The sequence below is a fragment of the Neophocaena asiaeorientalis genome, unplaced genomic scaffold, assembly GCF_003031525.2.
Source record: "Neophocaena asiaeorientalis asiaeorientalis breed wild unplaced genomic scaffold, Neophocaena_asiaeorientalis_V1.1 scaffold82, whole genome shotgun sequence".
Classification (NCBI taxonomy): domain Eukaryota; kingdom Metazoa; phylum Chordata; class Mammalia; order Artiodactyla; family Phocoenidae; genus Neophocaena; species Neophocaena asiaeorientalis.
This window is the reverse complement of record NW_020173068.1, coordinates 3,125,265-3,139,920: the sequence shown is the minus strand read 5'-3', so window position 1 is coordinate 3,139,920 and position 14,656 is coordinate 3,125,265. Positions and strand designations below refer to the sequence as shown.

At 53.0% G+C, this 14,656-nt stretch overlaps 1 protein-coding gene across 1 annotated transcript in view; it reads right to left on the bottom strand.

Annotated features, from left to right (window-relative positions):
* Positions 1-331: 331 nt before the first annotated feature.
* The window catches only part of RSPO4 (R-spondin 4), a 35,268-nt gene continuing 20,943 nt past the window's right edge, over positions 332-14,656 (bottom strand). Inside the window, exons 2-5 of the mRNA XM_024743049.1 lie at positions 7,436-7,624; positions 6,594-6,734; positions 3,802-3,987; positions 332-435 (exon numbers count right to left, since the gene is read on the bottom strand). Of these exons, the coding sequence (XP_024598817.1) occupies positions 332-435; positions 3,802-3,987; positions 6,594-6,734; positions 7,436-7,624 (620 nt within the window). The remainder of the gene's footprint in view (positions 436-3,801; positions 3,988-6,593; positions 6,735-7,435; positions 7,625-14,656) is intronic.

Below are 14,656 nucleotides of genomic sequence, written 5' to 3'. Positions count from 1 at the left end.
AGAGAGCGAGGGGGTGAGGGGTGGAGTGCACAGGAGCTGGTGTCTGTCTTAGTGTGTGTGTGTCGGGGGTCGGGGGGTGGGGGACGCAGTGAAGAACAGAAGAAAAACAGGAGGAAAGAAAAAGATAAAAGGAAAGAGAGAAAGAGGAGAAAGGAGGGGAGGGAGAAGGGGAAAACACAAGTGGAAGAAATGCAGGAAATAAAAATGAAAAAAAGAGAGGAGAGGTGGGTGAGAAAGAGAAGAGAGAAGGAAGAGAAAGCAGCGGCAAGAAAGCGAGGAGCGCGCGAGACAAAGCTTGGAGCTGCCGGCGGCCTGGCTGCGGGGGCCGTGCCTAGGCGGGCGCTGGGCGGGGCCTCCCTTCCCCCCTGCCGTCCAGCTTCCGGTCCTTGCGCGGGCGCCGATCTCTCCCGCTCTTCTTCTGGTTGGGGTTACTCTCTGCAACGAGAGAGCGGGGCGTTGTTGCTGAGGCCATCCTGACAGACGAGGGTGCCCCCCACTCCCCGCAGCAGGCTCGGAATGACATGGGGGTGCTGACCTGACAATCACTCCTTTTTGGAGTTGGGACGGCAGCATCACTTACCCCAAACCGGACACTCCCCTCAGTTCCTCGGCGCGGGGTGGGGAGGGCGCTGACCTGCTGAGCACCACCCATGCTGGGCATCTGCCCCGCCAGGCCTGCAGGTCCACTGTTGGGACCCCAGTTGGGACGTAGGGTGGCCTCGAGGGGGCGCCCATGACACCCCCACGTGCACTCACTGTGAGGTTTACAGGGCTCTTCCCTGGAGACTCAACACCTTTCACCCGGGTCCGGGCACCAACCTTCCCACTCAGCTTGGGCCCAGCTCTGCCCTCAAAACGACAACAGTAACGTCAGCACTTAGCTGATGCTCCCACTGAGTATGTCACCCGCATAACAGCTGGGAAGCAGGCGCAGGCCCACTGCCCCATCTGACGCCATCACGGGGGTCTGTGCCTCACCCAGTTCCCACCGTGGGGAGTGGATGCAAACCCCAGACCTGCCTCGGGATCCTGACCCCATTGTGCCCCACTCCCCATCCCCCGTGGAGCTGGGGTGAGTTTCTAACACCAACATCTTATCAAGTCCCATTTCTCAGGTGAGGTGACTGAGGCCCAGCGGGGGCCTCACTTAACTCAGTGGCACAGCCTGGGCTGGAGTTCTGGGCATCACTTTCAAGTGACTCCTCACTCACTTGGAGGAAAAGACCATGTTGTCTCTGTGGCCTCCCCGCACCCGCCCCAGCCCCTTTGCTCACACCGTCCTGGCCACTGGCAGGGTCATGCCACCTCCACACCTTTGCACTGGCTTTGCCCTCCGCCTGGAATGCTCTTCCCATTGTTTTTGTCATTTTTATTATCAACAGGTGAGAAGACTGAGGCATGGCTGGGAGCAGGGCCAGCCCTAAATTTCTGTTTTAAAAGTGTCTCCACATCCAGGCCGTTTTCACCCACCGTTGGCCCCATACTCTTCTCCCACAGGAGCTGTGTGCCCCCTTGCACATGAAGGAACCGGGGCTCAGGGAACCACTTCCCAAGGTCACAGGGTCAGGCAGTTAGAGAGCTGGGAGTGGCAAGGGGAGGGCAATTTTATTACCTGAGTATCAGCTGTGTGCCCACCTCCTCTGGAGTCAGGGCTCCTCCCTTCTCAGGGTCATCCCCTGAGACCTAGCTGCCCGCTTCTGGGGCCCCCTACACCCACTCCTGGGCCCTTCAGGGGCGCTGAAGCCAGGTGCCCCTCTAAGCTCCCGCTGACTGTGTCAGCCCTCAGGGGAGGACAGCATCTGGGGGATGGGGTGGGGGGCTGCCTGAGGGGCCCTTGCCAGCTGTGAAGGTGGGAAATGGGGTGAGAGGCTTTGGGTCCCCACCTCTTCCCTAGGCCTGCCTACCCACCCACACCTGCCATCCACAAGTGTTGACTGAGCACCTACTATGTGCCAGGCCCTGTTCTAGGTGCTAGAGAGGGAGCTGGAAATAAAGCAAGGAGCTTGCTTTCACTGGAGGTCCCACTCTATCGAGGAAGACAGACATTAAACAAGCAAAGGATGTGTATGACCATTTCAGGAAGATTTAAGAGCTGTGACGTGATATGATGGAAAGTGGCTCCTGGTTGGGGGAAGCTCATGGAAGGCTCCCTGAGGAGGGACATTAGAGCAGATGCCGCAGGGAGCCCACAGCAGGGCTGTTGTGAGGATCAAAGGCATCATATTTACAAAGCACTTAGCACAGTGCCCAGCACGTGGTCAGCGCTCTGTGGATGTTCGCTGCTGTTGCTATTGTTGTTACTATTCTTATTGTTATTACCTGGGGGAACAGCTTTCCTCTCTCAATCCCTCCACAGCCAATCAGCCACTAGCTCTCAGATGCCATGAGAGATGTGGCCACAGTGCTACGGACACCTGTCCGTCTGTGTGGGTGCTTCCTCAGGTCTGGGGTCTCTTAGTTTCTCTGGTCCCATCTCAAACTCATCCTCTGTCCCCAACTGCCCACTATGGCCCCGAGGTGCCTCCATCTCTGTTATCTGCGCCCCCAACCCAGACACCACAAGCCCTTCTGAAACCAGGGGTGCCCCTGGGTTTAAGTCCTGACTCCACCCCGACCCAGTGAGCCCCAGGTGACCTAGCTCCAGGGCCCTCACCCTTACCGTGGCTGTAGATTCTTCTTTGCGCACAGACCTGTGTCTGAATTCCAGGTCCACCTTTCCCTAGCTGTGTGACCCTTGAGCAAGTGGCTCAACCTCTCTGGGCCTTAATCTCCTCATCGGTAAAACTAGAATAACAATACCCACCTCATAGTGTCATTGTGCAGATTAAATGACTTAATGAACGTAGAGAATTATCACAGTGCCCTGTGCATAGTAGGTGCACAGTTAATATCAGCTAATGCCACATTATTACCACTCACTGTTTACATCCTACCCACACACTCTGTGGCCTCTCTTCTATTTAAATCAGTGGTTCTTCATAGCCACTGGGGTATTCTGGAACTCTGTGGTGATCTCGGTTGTTACAATGAAGGGGTTCCCTGGGCCATTCAGTGGAAGGGATGGGGGGGTGCTGCGTGGGACAGTCCCCCAGGAAGAAGGCCCCATCCCAGCCAGTTCTCTAACGGCTGCTCCAGCCTCACGTAGGGAGCTCAGAGTTGAACTCTGTCTCCTGTGTGAATGCCAAGTGTTTGCGAACACTTGTCCATTACCGAATATTCTAGGGCTGCCAGCGTGGTGTCAATCGAGAAGTCAGACAGTTTTGTTGGACTTTACTAAGAGCTGGTTGCCATTTGGGAATTTGCGTCCCTGATGGCAACACAGCCGTGCGTGAGGCCCTGACCGTGGATGGCTACCACTTTCACTGTGATTTGACTTCGGTCAGTACTCCCTGGTGCCTTGGGCCCCAGCGCTGCCGTAATGAAATTTCTTTTATTTCTCTTTTATAGTTAAGCACTACACTGAATCTTTTAAAAAATGACCAGTGCCAGTGGGTCACATTATCCATGACTTTGTTTCAGAGTGTAAAGAGGGCGTCCCAAGTCCTTTGACAGGAGGTGTCAGTCTGAAAGGGTCGCAAACTCCCGCTGGAAAGGGCAAGCTTGATCTTCCCAGGGGGTCTGGGACTGACCCCAGTAGGAGGACACCAGAGGGGGCAATGCTCAAGACACAGAAAGATGTGGCTAGTGAGGGGCTTTCAGGCAGCCTTACAGGGACTCGTTGTGGGGGCTGTGTCCCAAGGCCACTCAGAGCCACCCTGGGCCCTGCCTGCTGCTGCCCCCCGTGCCCGGCCTGGTGCTCACCTCCTGGGCAGGGCCTCCGAATGGGACATTGCCTTGACTCAGATAGCACCTGGCAGGTGGCTGCCTCCTCCCGCCCGGCCCGGCCGGCCTCCCGCACGCGGGTCTCCAGGCCCCAGGCTGAGCCGCAGGTCTTCCCGTTGTGTGTGCAGGGGCTCCAGCTGCCCCAGGGGCCCAGCTCACACTCCTCTGTGAGGTGGAGAGACAGACAGACAGATGGGGTCAGCCGGCAGTGAGTGTTCCTCAGCTCAAGGGCAGGGTCTGAGCGGTTCAGTTCCCTGAAGACACCATCTCCTCATGCAAAGGAGTCACAGGCTATTACAAGCAGCAGAGGGGGACGTTTAAACAGCTATTTGTAAGAGCCTGGGATGAGAGCTGTACTAGAGCAAGCAGAGGCTGCTGCGGGCCAGAAGCCTGAGGGACCGGTTGTGTGGCTTTAAAGGGGAAGGCTTCCCTGAGGAGGTGACAAAGGAGCTGAAGGGAGAGAGGACTTCATCAGGTGGTGATGGAAGGAAGTGCATGCGGGGCAGCTGTGCACAGCCTGGGGGCCTGGCCACCCTGTGTCTGGGTCGAGGGAGCTACAGTGGGGGTGGAGTGAAGGTTCAAGGTCAGCTGGGAGGCCCTCGGGGCCAGGACCTGGATTTTGAACTTGATCGTGTGCCTTTGATCAGCTGTACGAGGTGGGAGCTACACTGGACTGTTGTGAGGAAAAATGAAGTCACGGACATAAAAGGTCTTAGTAGGGAGAAATTTTCAAAATATATGAACATATATAGTATTCTTTCCCATTTGACTCTTTGAAGAGCCCCTGAAAGGTAGGCAGAGGGTCGGGCAGCTATTAATACCCCATTTTGCAGATTAGGGCACTGAGGTCTAGAGCAGGTGAGGGGCTTGCTAAGGGAACAGAGAAGGAGCTCACAAAACAGAACTGCAAGTGTTTAAGATCCAGTTGGGCCCAGAAACCAGCTCTCCAGACCTTAGAATGATGGTCCTTCACAGATGCATTCATTTGGGAAGCAAAGACTGAGCACCTACTGTGTGCCACATGCCGTGCTGGGTGCCGAGGTGCAGCAGGAACCAGACAGACCCTGCCAGTCTGTCTGCTGGTCTTGGGTCTGCCTCCCAGAGTTCACTGTCTAGAGCGGTCAGGCTGGAAGGCAGGGTGCTCTGACAGTGATGGGGAAAAACAGGCAGCTGTGGGAGACCAGAGGGTCCCAGCCTGGGTGACCTGGAAGGCTTCCTGGAGGAGGAGACTCCTGATCTGTGTCTTGAAGTAGGGCTGGGGAGGTCAGCCAGGCTCAGGGAGGGGCAGGAAGGAGAAGTGCTCCAGGTGAAAGGAATAACCCTAGCAAAATCCCCAGGGTGACTCTGCCCTCATGGAGAAGTTGGAGCACGGACTCAAATGGGAAATGAAAAAAAGGATAGGGGTGGAGAGGTGACAGATGGGGACCAGACTGCCCATAGCCTGGGGACTCTACCTGAGGACCATGGGAGCCACTGAAGGGCCTTGAGCAGAAGAGAAGCCTGATCAGATTGTCATTTTGAAACAATCACTCTTGCTTCTGAAATGAGCCAGCTGGGCTAGAGGCAGTGAGACCAGAGGCAGGCAGGTAGGCAAGAGGCTGTGGCCAAGATCCCAGCAATGGGCAGAGGGTGGGGAGAAAGGGATGTGTGGGGATGGGGTGCGGAAAAGGGGGAAGGAGGGGTGGGGCAGGTTTGGGGGCTTTATTCTCCTTCATTTTCCCCAGAGTTCTTTTTACCACCTAACATCTGTATTTATTTTTGTGTGTCTTCCGTCTCCCCACTAAAATGTCACGTCTATAAGGGCAGAAGCTTTGTCTGTTTTGTTCACTGATATGTCCCCAGCAACTTTGAAAGTGCCTGGAGCGTAGAAGATGCTCTAGTAAATATTTCCTGAGTGAAAGAACGAGATTGGATTGGATGTAGGATGAGAGAGAGGAGCCCACAGTGATGCCCGGAGCTGGTTATTGATGGAGGAAGCCCAGAGGAAGCCCCAGGCTGGGGATGGGGAGGGAGGGAAGGAGGCATCCATAGAGCAGGTGAGGATGTGAGTCTGCTGCCCATGGAGAAATGCAGTTGAGGACAGTGAGTTAGGAGCCATCAGCTTTTGGAATGACCGTGAACATGTGCCCAGAGAGAATGTATAGGCAGAGATATGTGATTTAGGTGAGAACACTGGAGAATACCCTTGTGTAAGGACAGATCACAGAGGAGGGGCTCACACAGGAGTCTGAAAAGGAGTGATGGGAAAACAGAACAGTAATGACAGCTAATATGATGTGTAATAATAATGACATGCATTGAGCGTTTGCTGTGTTAGTTACTATATTAAGTGCTTTAAATTGTATTAATTTACCCCTTACAACAACCCTCCCCCATGATGTAGGTTCTATGTTCTATTGTAATTTTTTTAACATTTGGAGAAACTGAGGGACAGAGAGCTTAACTGACTTGCTCAAGGTCACTAGAGGTGAATTTTAGAGCTAGCATTTGAACCCAGGCCTTATTCCAAAATCAATGCTCTTCTTTTGTGCTCTGTGGCCTCTCTTGGCAATAATATTGATATAGATGTTGGTAGTAATAGTAATCATAATAGTGGTGCTTATGATGGGTCTAGTGTATTGAAGGGTTCATATGTGTACCTGACATGGTGTTGGGCTTCCCATCACCACGTGACATTCTCCTATGATTTCTTCCAGGTCTCCTGACACCCCTCACCAGCCCCTGCTCCAGGGAGGGAGGGGACAGGGCAGGGTGGGGATGCCCCCACTCACCCTGGCACTCCCATGTGCTCTGCTGGGCCACGGTGCCCGGCGGGCAGGTGGGCAGACACTTTCCCTTGTACAGGTAAAACCGCCTCTTGCACTGGATGCAGAAGTCCTGGCTGAAGCAGCTCTCACATGTGGCCCCACATTCTGTAATACAGCCAGGGCCACCCTTGGTGAGATGGCTGCCCAGGGAGGGGACCCTCTGGGACTGCCTGGGACTGGGGAGGGCCTCTGAGTAGCCCAAGCTCTGTAGCCCTGGGGTCTGGATTCAGTGTGTCCTTTGAAGCCCAGACTTGTCCAGGGTCAAACTGGGCTGCATTCAAGAACTCTTGTTCTCATTTGAACTGAGGCTCAGTGGGGGCAGGTGACATGTCCAAGGTAACGTGGTTATTTTGATTTCCTGTCTCATTTTAGCTGAGGCTCAGAGAGGGCAAGTAACTTGCCTAAAGTCACACAGTAAATCTGGACTGGGAGTGAGGACTCCCCACTCCATTTCCATCAAAGCTCAGAGATGGTCATGATTTGTCCAGGTCACAGTGAAAATTAGAGTTAGGAGTTAGGGCTCCTTTTCCCATTGAGCTAGGCCCAGAGAGAGTGAGTAGCATGCCAAAGGCCACAAAGCCAAACTACGGTAGAAGTGAAGGTCCCCTGTCCCATTAGTGTTGAGCCCAGAGAGGGCACTGACTTGCTTAGGGCTTCACAGCCAGCCTGAAAGCAAGCAAGTGTCTCAGAGTCTGGGCTCAGGCATATACTACTTCCCCTGGGGCTGCATTGGGCTAGAGGTAGGATGTGGGCCAGAGATGCTTAGGAGCACAGTGCTAGCACAGGACAAGGGAGGGGCCACATACTTTTGCACCTGTTGACCTCCTGGCCGCGGACGCCGAAGTAGCCGGGGGGACAGTCATGCACACACTTGCCGTACTGGCGGATACCTTCCCGGCGGATGAACAGGAAGAGCCTCTGCTGGCAGGTGGAGCAGCCATTCTCCTCTGAGCAGATGACACAGCCTGTGCAGTTGCCCCCCAGACCAGTGCCCACTGCCAGCCAGACCAGGGTGGAGGGTGGGGAAAGGAAGAGAGAGATAGTCAAACCATATGCGTGAGCAGCTCAGACTGTCTCATTGGTATAGCAATTGAGCACATGGCCACCCAGATGACTGCATTTCCCATGCAACTAGATGTGGTCATGCGACCAAAATCTGGTGTGTTATAAGGTAAAGCAGTGTGTGCAACTTCTAGAGAGCTTAAAGGGCAGGGGCATACCCTTTGTCATCCCCTCATCCTTCCTGTTGGGTGGAATGTGAACATGATGGCTGGAGCGTGAGCATCTATTTTGGATCATGAGGCAGGGACCATGTGTTAAGGATACTGGAGAAATAAGATAAAAAGATCCTGGGTCCTCGAGGAAGGTAGAAGTGCTGCATCAGCCCTCTTCTGCCTGTGCAGACTGTTACATGAGAGAAAAATCAGTATCTATTTTGTTCATACCACCGTTATTTGGAGTCCTCTGTCACTCACAGACAAACTTGATCTTCACTAACATAGTGTGTATGTGTGACTGGGTGTGGGGTTCACATGCCTGTGGAGGAGCCCCTCACCCTCCTGCTGCCTTTCGGAACAATACCCCGTTCCTCACTGCCACCATTGTCAAAGGCTCCCCAAATCATCAAGTATAGCAAGTGGAGGAAAGGAACTTTTTGTTGTTCCAGAATTGGCAACCAGGGCTCAAAACTGCGAAGAAAGAGGTGGAAAATACCCTGGAAAGAGAGCTTCTCCGAGGCTTATAGGGAGTCTCTGCTGTCTGACCGCCACCTGATCAAGCTGACCACCTAGAGAGGGGGACTCAGGGGACTTAGGAGCTGTCAGCCTGGGGAAGGCGGAGCGCTGTGGCTTTCCCGCTGTTCCCAACCCCCAAACCAAGAGGGAGGAGAGGCAAGGGTACCCCTCACAGAGACGGATGCCTGCAGAAAGGGGTGACCAGCACCTCACGCCTTGGTTGGACATGAACCTGTGTGGCAGCCCTGCAGGTCTGCCCCGTCCAACATCTCTTTGAGCAGAGAAAAGAGACCAGGAGAGAGAAGGGCCAAGTTGGGAGGGGGAGGCAGCAGAAGAGCCTGCACATCCTTCATGGCAAGCAAGGGGGTTCGCAGCAGCAAGGGCCCCCTAGGAGTAGCCAGGCTCAAGTGCCGTGGCTGCTGCCTCCCCAAGAAGGCTGGTTGCTGGCGGGTGCCCCAGCAAGAGGCAGCAGGGCAGACCATCGGGGGAAGATGGTATTTGGGGAGAGTCAGAAAGTGACCAGGTGTCATTAAGGGACAGAAGAGGACCAGGCAGCTTCTTAGACACAGCGATTAGGGAAACATGAAGCTGTTTCATGTATGTTAATACTCCATCAAGGTCAGCCTGTTTAATAAACTACTTATACACTTTGGCCCACCCGAGCCCATGGCCACCTAGTAGGGGACATTCTTGACTCTCCAGCCTCACCCCCACCCCCTTCCTATTGGTGCCCCATCTTCCTTTCAGAGGAATTCCCTGTTGTGAGAGGCCCTGGAGAAGGGCAAATCCTGGTGCCTGCCCCCAGGAACAGAATCCATAGAGGCCTGACCCTTCAAGTCGACAGTGAGTGGGCATTGACCAAAACCTGGCCAATCAGATATGCCTGGTAGTAGGGCTGAAGCCCACAGAAGTGACTGTAATAGCAACGCAGATGGTGACAAAGCAAAACTCTTACTAACCACTGTCTCTTGGAAGAGCTTAGGGGTCACTCAGCACAACCCATGCCACATCACTGGGGACGCTGAAGCCAGAGGAGGTGCAGCCTTCCCCAAGGTCAGGTAGCCAAACAGCAAAGAAATTCCAATTAGAGCTACAGCACTATTTGTGGAGTGATATTTGAACATGCTGCAGAAAAAAGAACCCAACAAGGACCCTCCCCTGACCTCAGAGGGTGCGGTGTGTGTGTGTGTGTGTGTGTGTGTGTGTGTGTGTGTGTGTGTGTGTGTGTGTGTGTGTGTGTGTGTGTGCGCGCGCGCGCGCACGCGCACAGGTGATGGGTCTCAACTAGCATCATTCATCACCGGGGTTTTGTAGAGTTGTCTCTGCCTCCTGCTGCATCCTTGGTCCCGGCAGTTGGTAGGGTGCCCTCTAGTGCCTCTATGTTGTAATGGCACCTCTGACTTTTTCATTCTGATGGCCTCACTCAGGCTTGTCATCATATCTCTAACTCACTACAAAGAGCAGTACTGTTCCTCCCACTTCCCCAAGGCCGCGGGTATAGAGACCTGAATGCTAATTTTATGAATAATGAGTGACGACAGCTACAGTTTGTACAATGCTGCTTTAGAAAGATCCAAACTTGATGGTTCTTAAACTTGACTGTGCGTAAGAATCCCCAGGGAGGCTTGTAAAGTGTATAGGCCCAGGGATGTGCATTTAAACAAGACCAAAATAGATGTAATTGGCATTGTGGAAGTGTCTTCCCTGCTCACAATCTCCTTTCCCTGAGAACCAGACGTGGCAAATATTCTTGTACTGCATGACCCTGTCCCCTGGCCAGTGGTGGACAGGCTGTACCAGGGCCTGACGGGACAATTAGACCATCTCTCTTGAGAATTTTGACTGTGGGCCAACAGACAATGGTCTAGGATGGCCTCTTGCCCTAAGGACGTTTGTAGGAGGGCAGGGCGGCCTGTGCGAGAAGCTTCGGTGAGCACAGGCAACTGTGGCACCTTTCTTTGCTAACAGAGGCCCCATCTTTGACTTTCAGGTTCAGGTGCAACCATCTCTGTCCAGATGCATTTAACCTGGGATTCGGCAACCAGAGAACCAGGTCCCCTTGACTGCAGTGACTGGTTCAGACACAGGCACATGTTTCAGCTAGAGCTAGTCTTAGGATTGCCTGTGTGTGTGTGTGTGTGTGTGTGTGTGTGTGTGTGTGTGTTTGCACTCTGTTTGGATTTGAGAAGGTGTAGACCACAGCTGGTGGGCAATGCATGAGGGGCGAGGGTCCCGAGAATGGAGGCCACACAAGAGATTGTCTGTGCACCTGGATCCATCCCTAGGAGGGTCCATAAAGTCTCTTCTTTTCTAAAGCCATTCTGAGAAGGGTTTTCTGTCACGTGCAGCCAAAGACCCCTGACCACACAGAAGCAGAGAGAGAGAGAGAAAAAAAATAAATCAGATGCAGGGAGAGAAAAAAAAGCAACCAGAAACTTCATGGGCCCTAGATGGTCAGAGTTTCTGACCATCTTCCAAGCCCAGGTTCCAGTCCCTCAAGGCTTGGCTCACCCCATAGCTCCAAAGAAAGTCACTAGTTCACTTGAGCTAGCTCTCCTCCTGTCAAATTGCAATCAAAATGATGTATCTCGGGCTTCCCTGGTGGCGCAGTGGTTGAGAGTCCGCCTGCCGATGCAGGGGACACGGGTTCGTGCCCCGGTCCGGGAAGATCCCGCATGCCGCGGAGCGGCTGGGCCCGTGAGCCATGGCCCCTGAGCCTGTGCGTCCGGAGCCTGTGCTCCACAACGGGAGAGGTCACAACAGTGAGAGGCCCGCGTACTGCAAAAAAAAAAAAAAGATGTATCTCACCAGATAGGTGGAGCCCAACAGATCATGGTGGAGCAGCTCTGCTTCAGCAAGGCCAAGGGACCTGAAGCACTGCCCACCCAGCCTGACCACGGCACACCAAGGGACCCTGGGATTGTAGGGAGCACAGTTTGAAAACCCCTGGCTCCTTCTACACCTCACCTGCATGCTGGCCTTCTTTGCTGCCCTCTAGCAGCTCTGATACACGTTTCTAAATGAAGTATTTGAGTTCTGATTTGCAAGTTCCCCGAGCTTTCTTGGGGCATCAGAGGGGATGGCACCCCCTGTGATTTCCCTTAATCAGTATCTCCCATAATCAAGACCATCCTCCCCTGGTCAAAGTGTCAGTTGTATCAAAAAGGATGGCCTTGTGTTGCTCCAGCAGCTGGAGGGGCTTGGAATGACATCTGAGTCATACTGTCCTTCCCCAAGCACCCAGGGGACAAGCTGAGACTTGGATGTCCATGTTACGGAGAATGACAGTGGGGTTGGCAGTTTACAAAGGGATGCAGGCTTATAACAACTCTGTACGTGCATTAGCCCAAGGTTGAGTGATCTATCCATCCATTCATTCAACGGTTACTGAGCCCCTACTTTCTGTGAGGTCCAGTGCTGGGGGCTCGATGGTTATGAAATGTGGCAGCAGCTGTGTGATCACGGGCAAAGTACTTTTAACTCTCTGGGCCTCAGTTATTCTAGCTGTAAAACGGGGGATAATGCTTAACTTGCAATGTTGTTGTGATGAAAGGAGATGGTACATGGAAAACTCTTAGCTTAAAGCCTGGCAGCAGACTTCTGATAAATTGGATATCTTGTTATTATATTGTTTTCTGCCCTCAAATACCTAAGGACATGTATTATGGTCCAGGTGCCCAGGTTCAAATCCTGGCTCCACCACCCACTGACTGACCTTGGATAAGTACCTTCATCAATGTGGGCCTCAGTTTCTCCACCTGAAAAACTGTGGCAACGACCCCTACTCCCACACATTTTGTTATGAGGTGTGTGCAAGCAGCTAGTGCCTGGCATGTCGTAGGTCCTTCTCCGTAAATATAAATTCCTTTCCTGTTCCCTCACTGTCACGATACATGGTGGGATTTGGACCCTCCTCCCCTTTCACTGGTGAGAAAACGGAGGCCACAGGCATTGGTGGAGGACAGCCACCAACCACCATCTCCAGGGAGATGGTCTTTCATCCTCAGGATGGTGAAGGGCTCAGGGAAGAGACAGAGGAGGCAGATTTGGTCTTGGGTGAAGGGCAGGTTTTTCTTTCTGTTGGGATCAGGGAATGACCTGTGTTCTTTGAAACGAGGGTTCCCAACCTCAGAGTCATCCACATCCTGAAAATGACCCCAAGCCCCTTTTTTTTTTTTTTTTTTTGTGGTACGCGGGCCTCTCACTGTTGTGGCCTCTCCCGTTGCGGAGCACAGGCTCTGGATGCGCGGGCCCAGCCGCTCCGCAGCACGTGGGATCTTCCCGGACTGGGGCACAAACCCGTGTTCCCTGCATCGGCAGGCGGACTCTCAACCACTGCGCCACCAGGGAAGCCCTCCAAGCCCCTTGTTTCGATAGGAGTCAATGGTTCAGTGTTTGCAAGTGATCTCTACATTTTTTCATTTAGGGATTTGAGTGGATTCAGGGTCATCTCTGCATTATCACATCTCCCACCCACCTTCACTCTGCAGTGCTTTCCTTGAGGGGGTCAAAAGGCACAGGGAGACATCTTGGACCCTGAAAATTACCTGTTTTCCCCAGACAGGCTCATTTCAGCAGCCCACAGTGAGTCTGTCAATGAAAAATCCTCAATACCCAAGCCAAGAACTCCAGCACACACTTAAAAAAACCAAAAAAAAAGATTTGCAAACATTAAAAAAAATCAGATTTCACATAAGAAGCTGGAATTTGGACTTCTCTGGAAAAGGTATGAATACCTGCTAACACTGGGCCTGCATTCCTGCAGGGCAACATTTGGTTGGAGTTCCATAGATGGGGCATGTGCTCTCCAGTTTGTCAGTCCACCCCCCACCCACTCCCTATTGCTACCCCTGACACTGAGGGCAAAGGTCAGCTGCCATGTGTTATCCCCCTCGAGCTGCTGTTTATCTTGTACCTGCTTCATTCGTTCACATTAGAAGGCAATGTAGAGCAGGGGGTCCCAAACTTGGGCACGCATCAAATTCACCTAGAGGGCTTGTTAAAAACACAGATTGCTGGGCCTTCCCCCAGAGCTGCTGATCCAGTAAGTCTGGGGTTGGGCAGCGGGGAGGCTGAGAATTTGCACTGCTAACAGGTTTCCACTTTAAAGTGGAGTTGGGTTAAGAGCCAGACTGCTCGAGTTCAAATCCCAGCTCTACCCTTTATCCTTGCCCATGTGACCTAAGCTAGTGCCTTAATCTCTCTGTGCTTCAGTTTTCCCATCTGTAAAATAGAAATCACACTGGCCAACCTTACAGAACCTTGAGGACCTGAGCAGGCTTGACACTTAACGAGGGTCTCAGTAATGTTACTGTCGCCACCTGCCACACCTCCATTGGTGTTTGTGATCTTGGACTTGCTTTGGCAATCAGTGCAGAACTTTTAATTTGATGTCAACATTTTTGGGGTAGAGTTTCTTCATAATTGGGATGTGCCCAGGGAAGTGTGTTTTGCATGAGAACATTGTGTGTCATGGTGGACTAAAGGATTTGACACAGCTGTCCCGAAGGACTCCCTGTGGGTGAGGAAGATGGGGAAGAAGAAAAAGAGACCGCTGCTCCCTGCCCCAAGGCAGTGCAACCTGAGGAGGGCCAGGCCCTGCCCTGGGCCCTGCTATGTCCTTGAGAAGGATCCAGAACCATGTAGGGGGGCCCCATGCAGAGAGTGATGGGCAGTGCCTTCTCGGATCCCTGCCTGGCAGTGTGGGATGCATGTCACCGATAACCAGAGGAAATAAACAACGTCTGGGCTCCCGTCCGCCTGCTCAGACCGCCACATATGGGAGGCAGTCACTGCCACTGGAGGCTGGCTCAGAGGCCCCAGGCACATTCCTGCCTCTGGGGCAGATTGCACCATCGTCAGCAAGGCACGGGCCCTAGAGATGACTCCAGGTTTGGAGACTCCTGCAGGTGTGGGGACATTGAGACGATCTCAGCTTTGCAGCATGACAAAACACCATTTTCTGGCTGGGTGATCTTAGGGAAGTGGCTTCACTATTCTAAACCTCAGTCTCCTCTTCTGCAAAATGGGGACAATGGTAGTAGCAAGCACCTCCCAGGCACTTGTGAGCTCGTCCATGCAAAGTACTTAGCACAGCTCATGGCTGATGAATGAGCATTACGTCATAACTTGCTTCATGGGAGATACACGAGAGGCACCCTGAGGTGCTCACTTGAGGGCTGGGGCCCAGCCTGGCTCATTCTCCTTCAAATTTCCAGTCTTGCCCATTGTAGGTGCCCACTATTTCTTAAAAGAAAGAATAATGCATGAATGAATGAATGATGGCTTAATAAA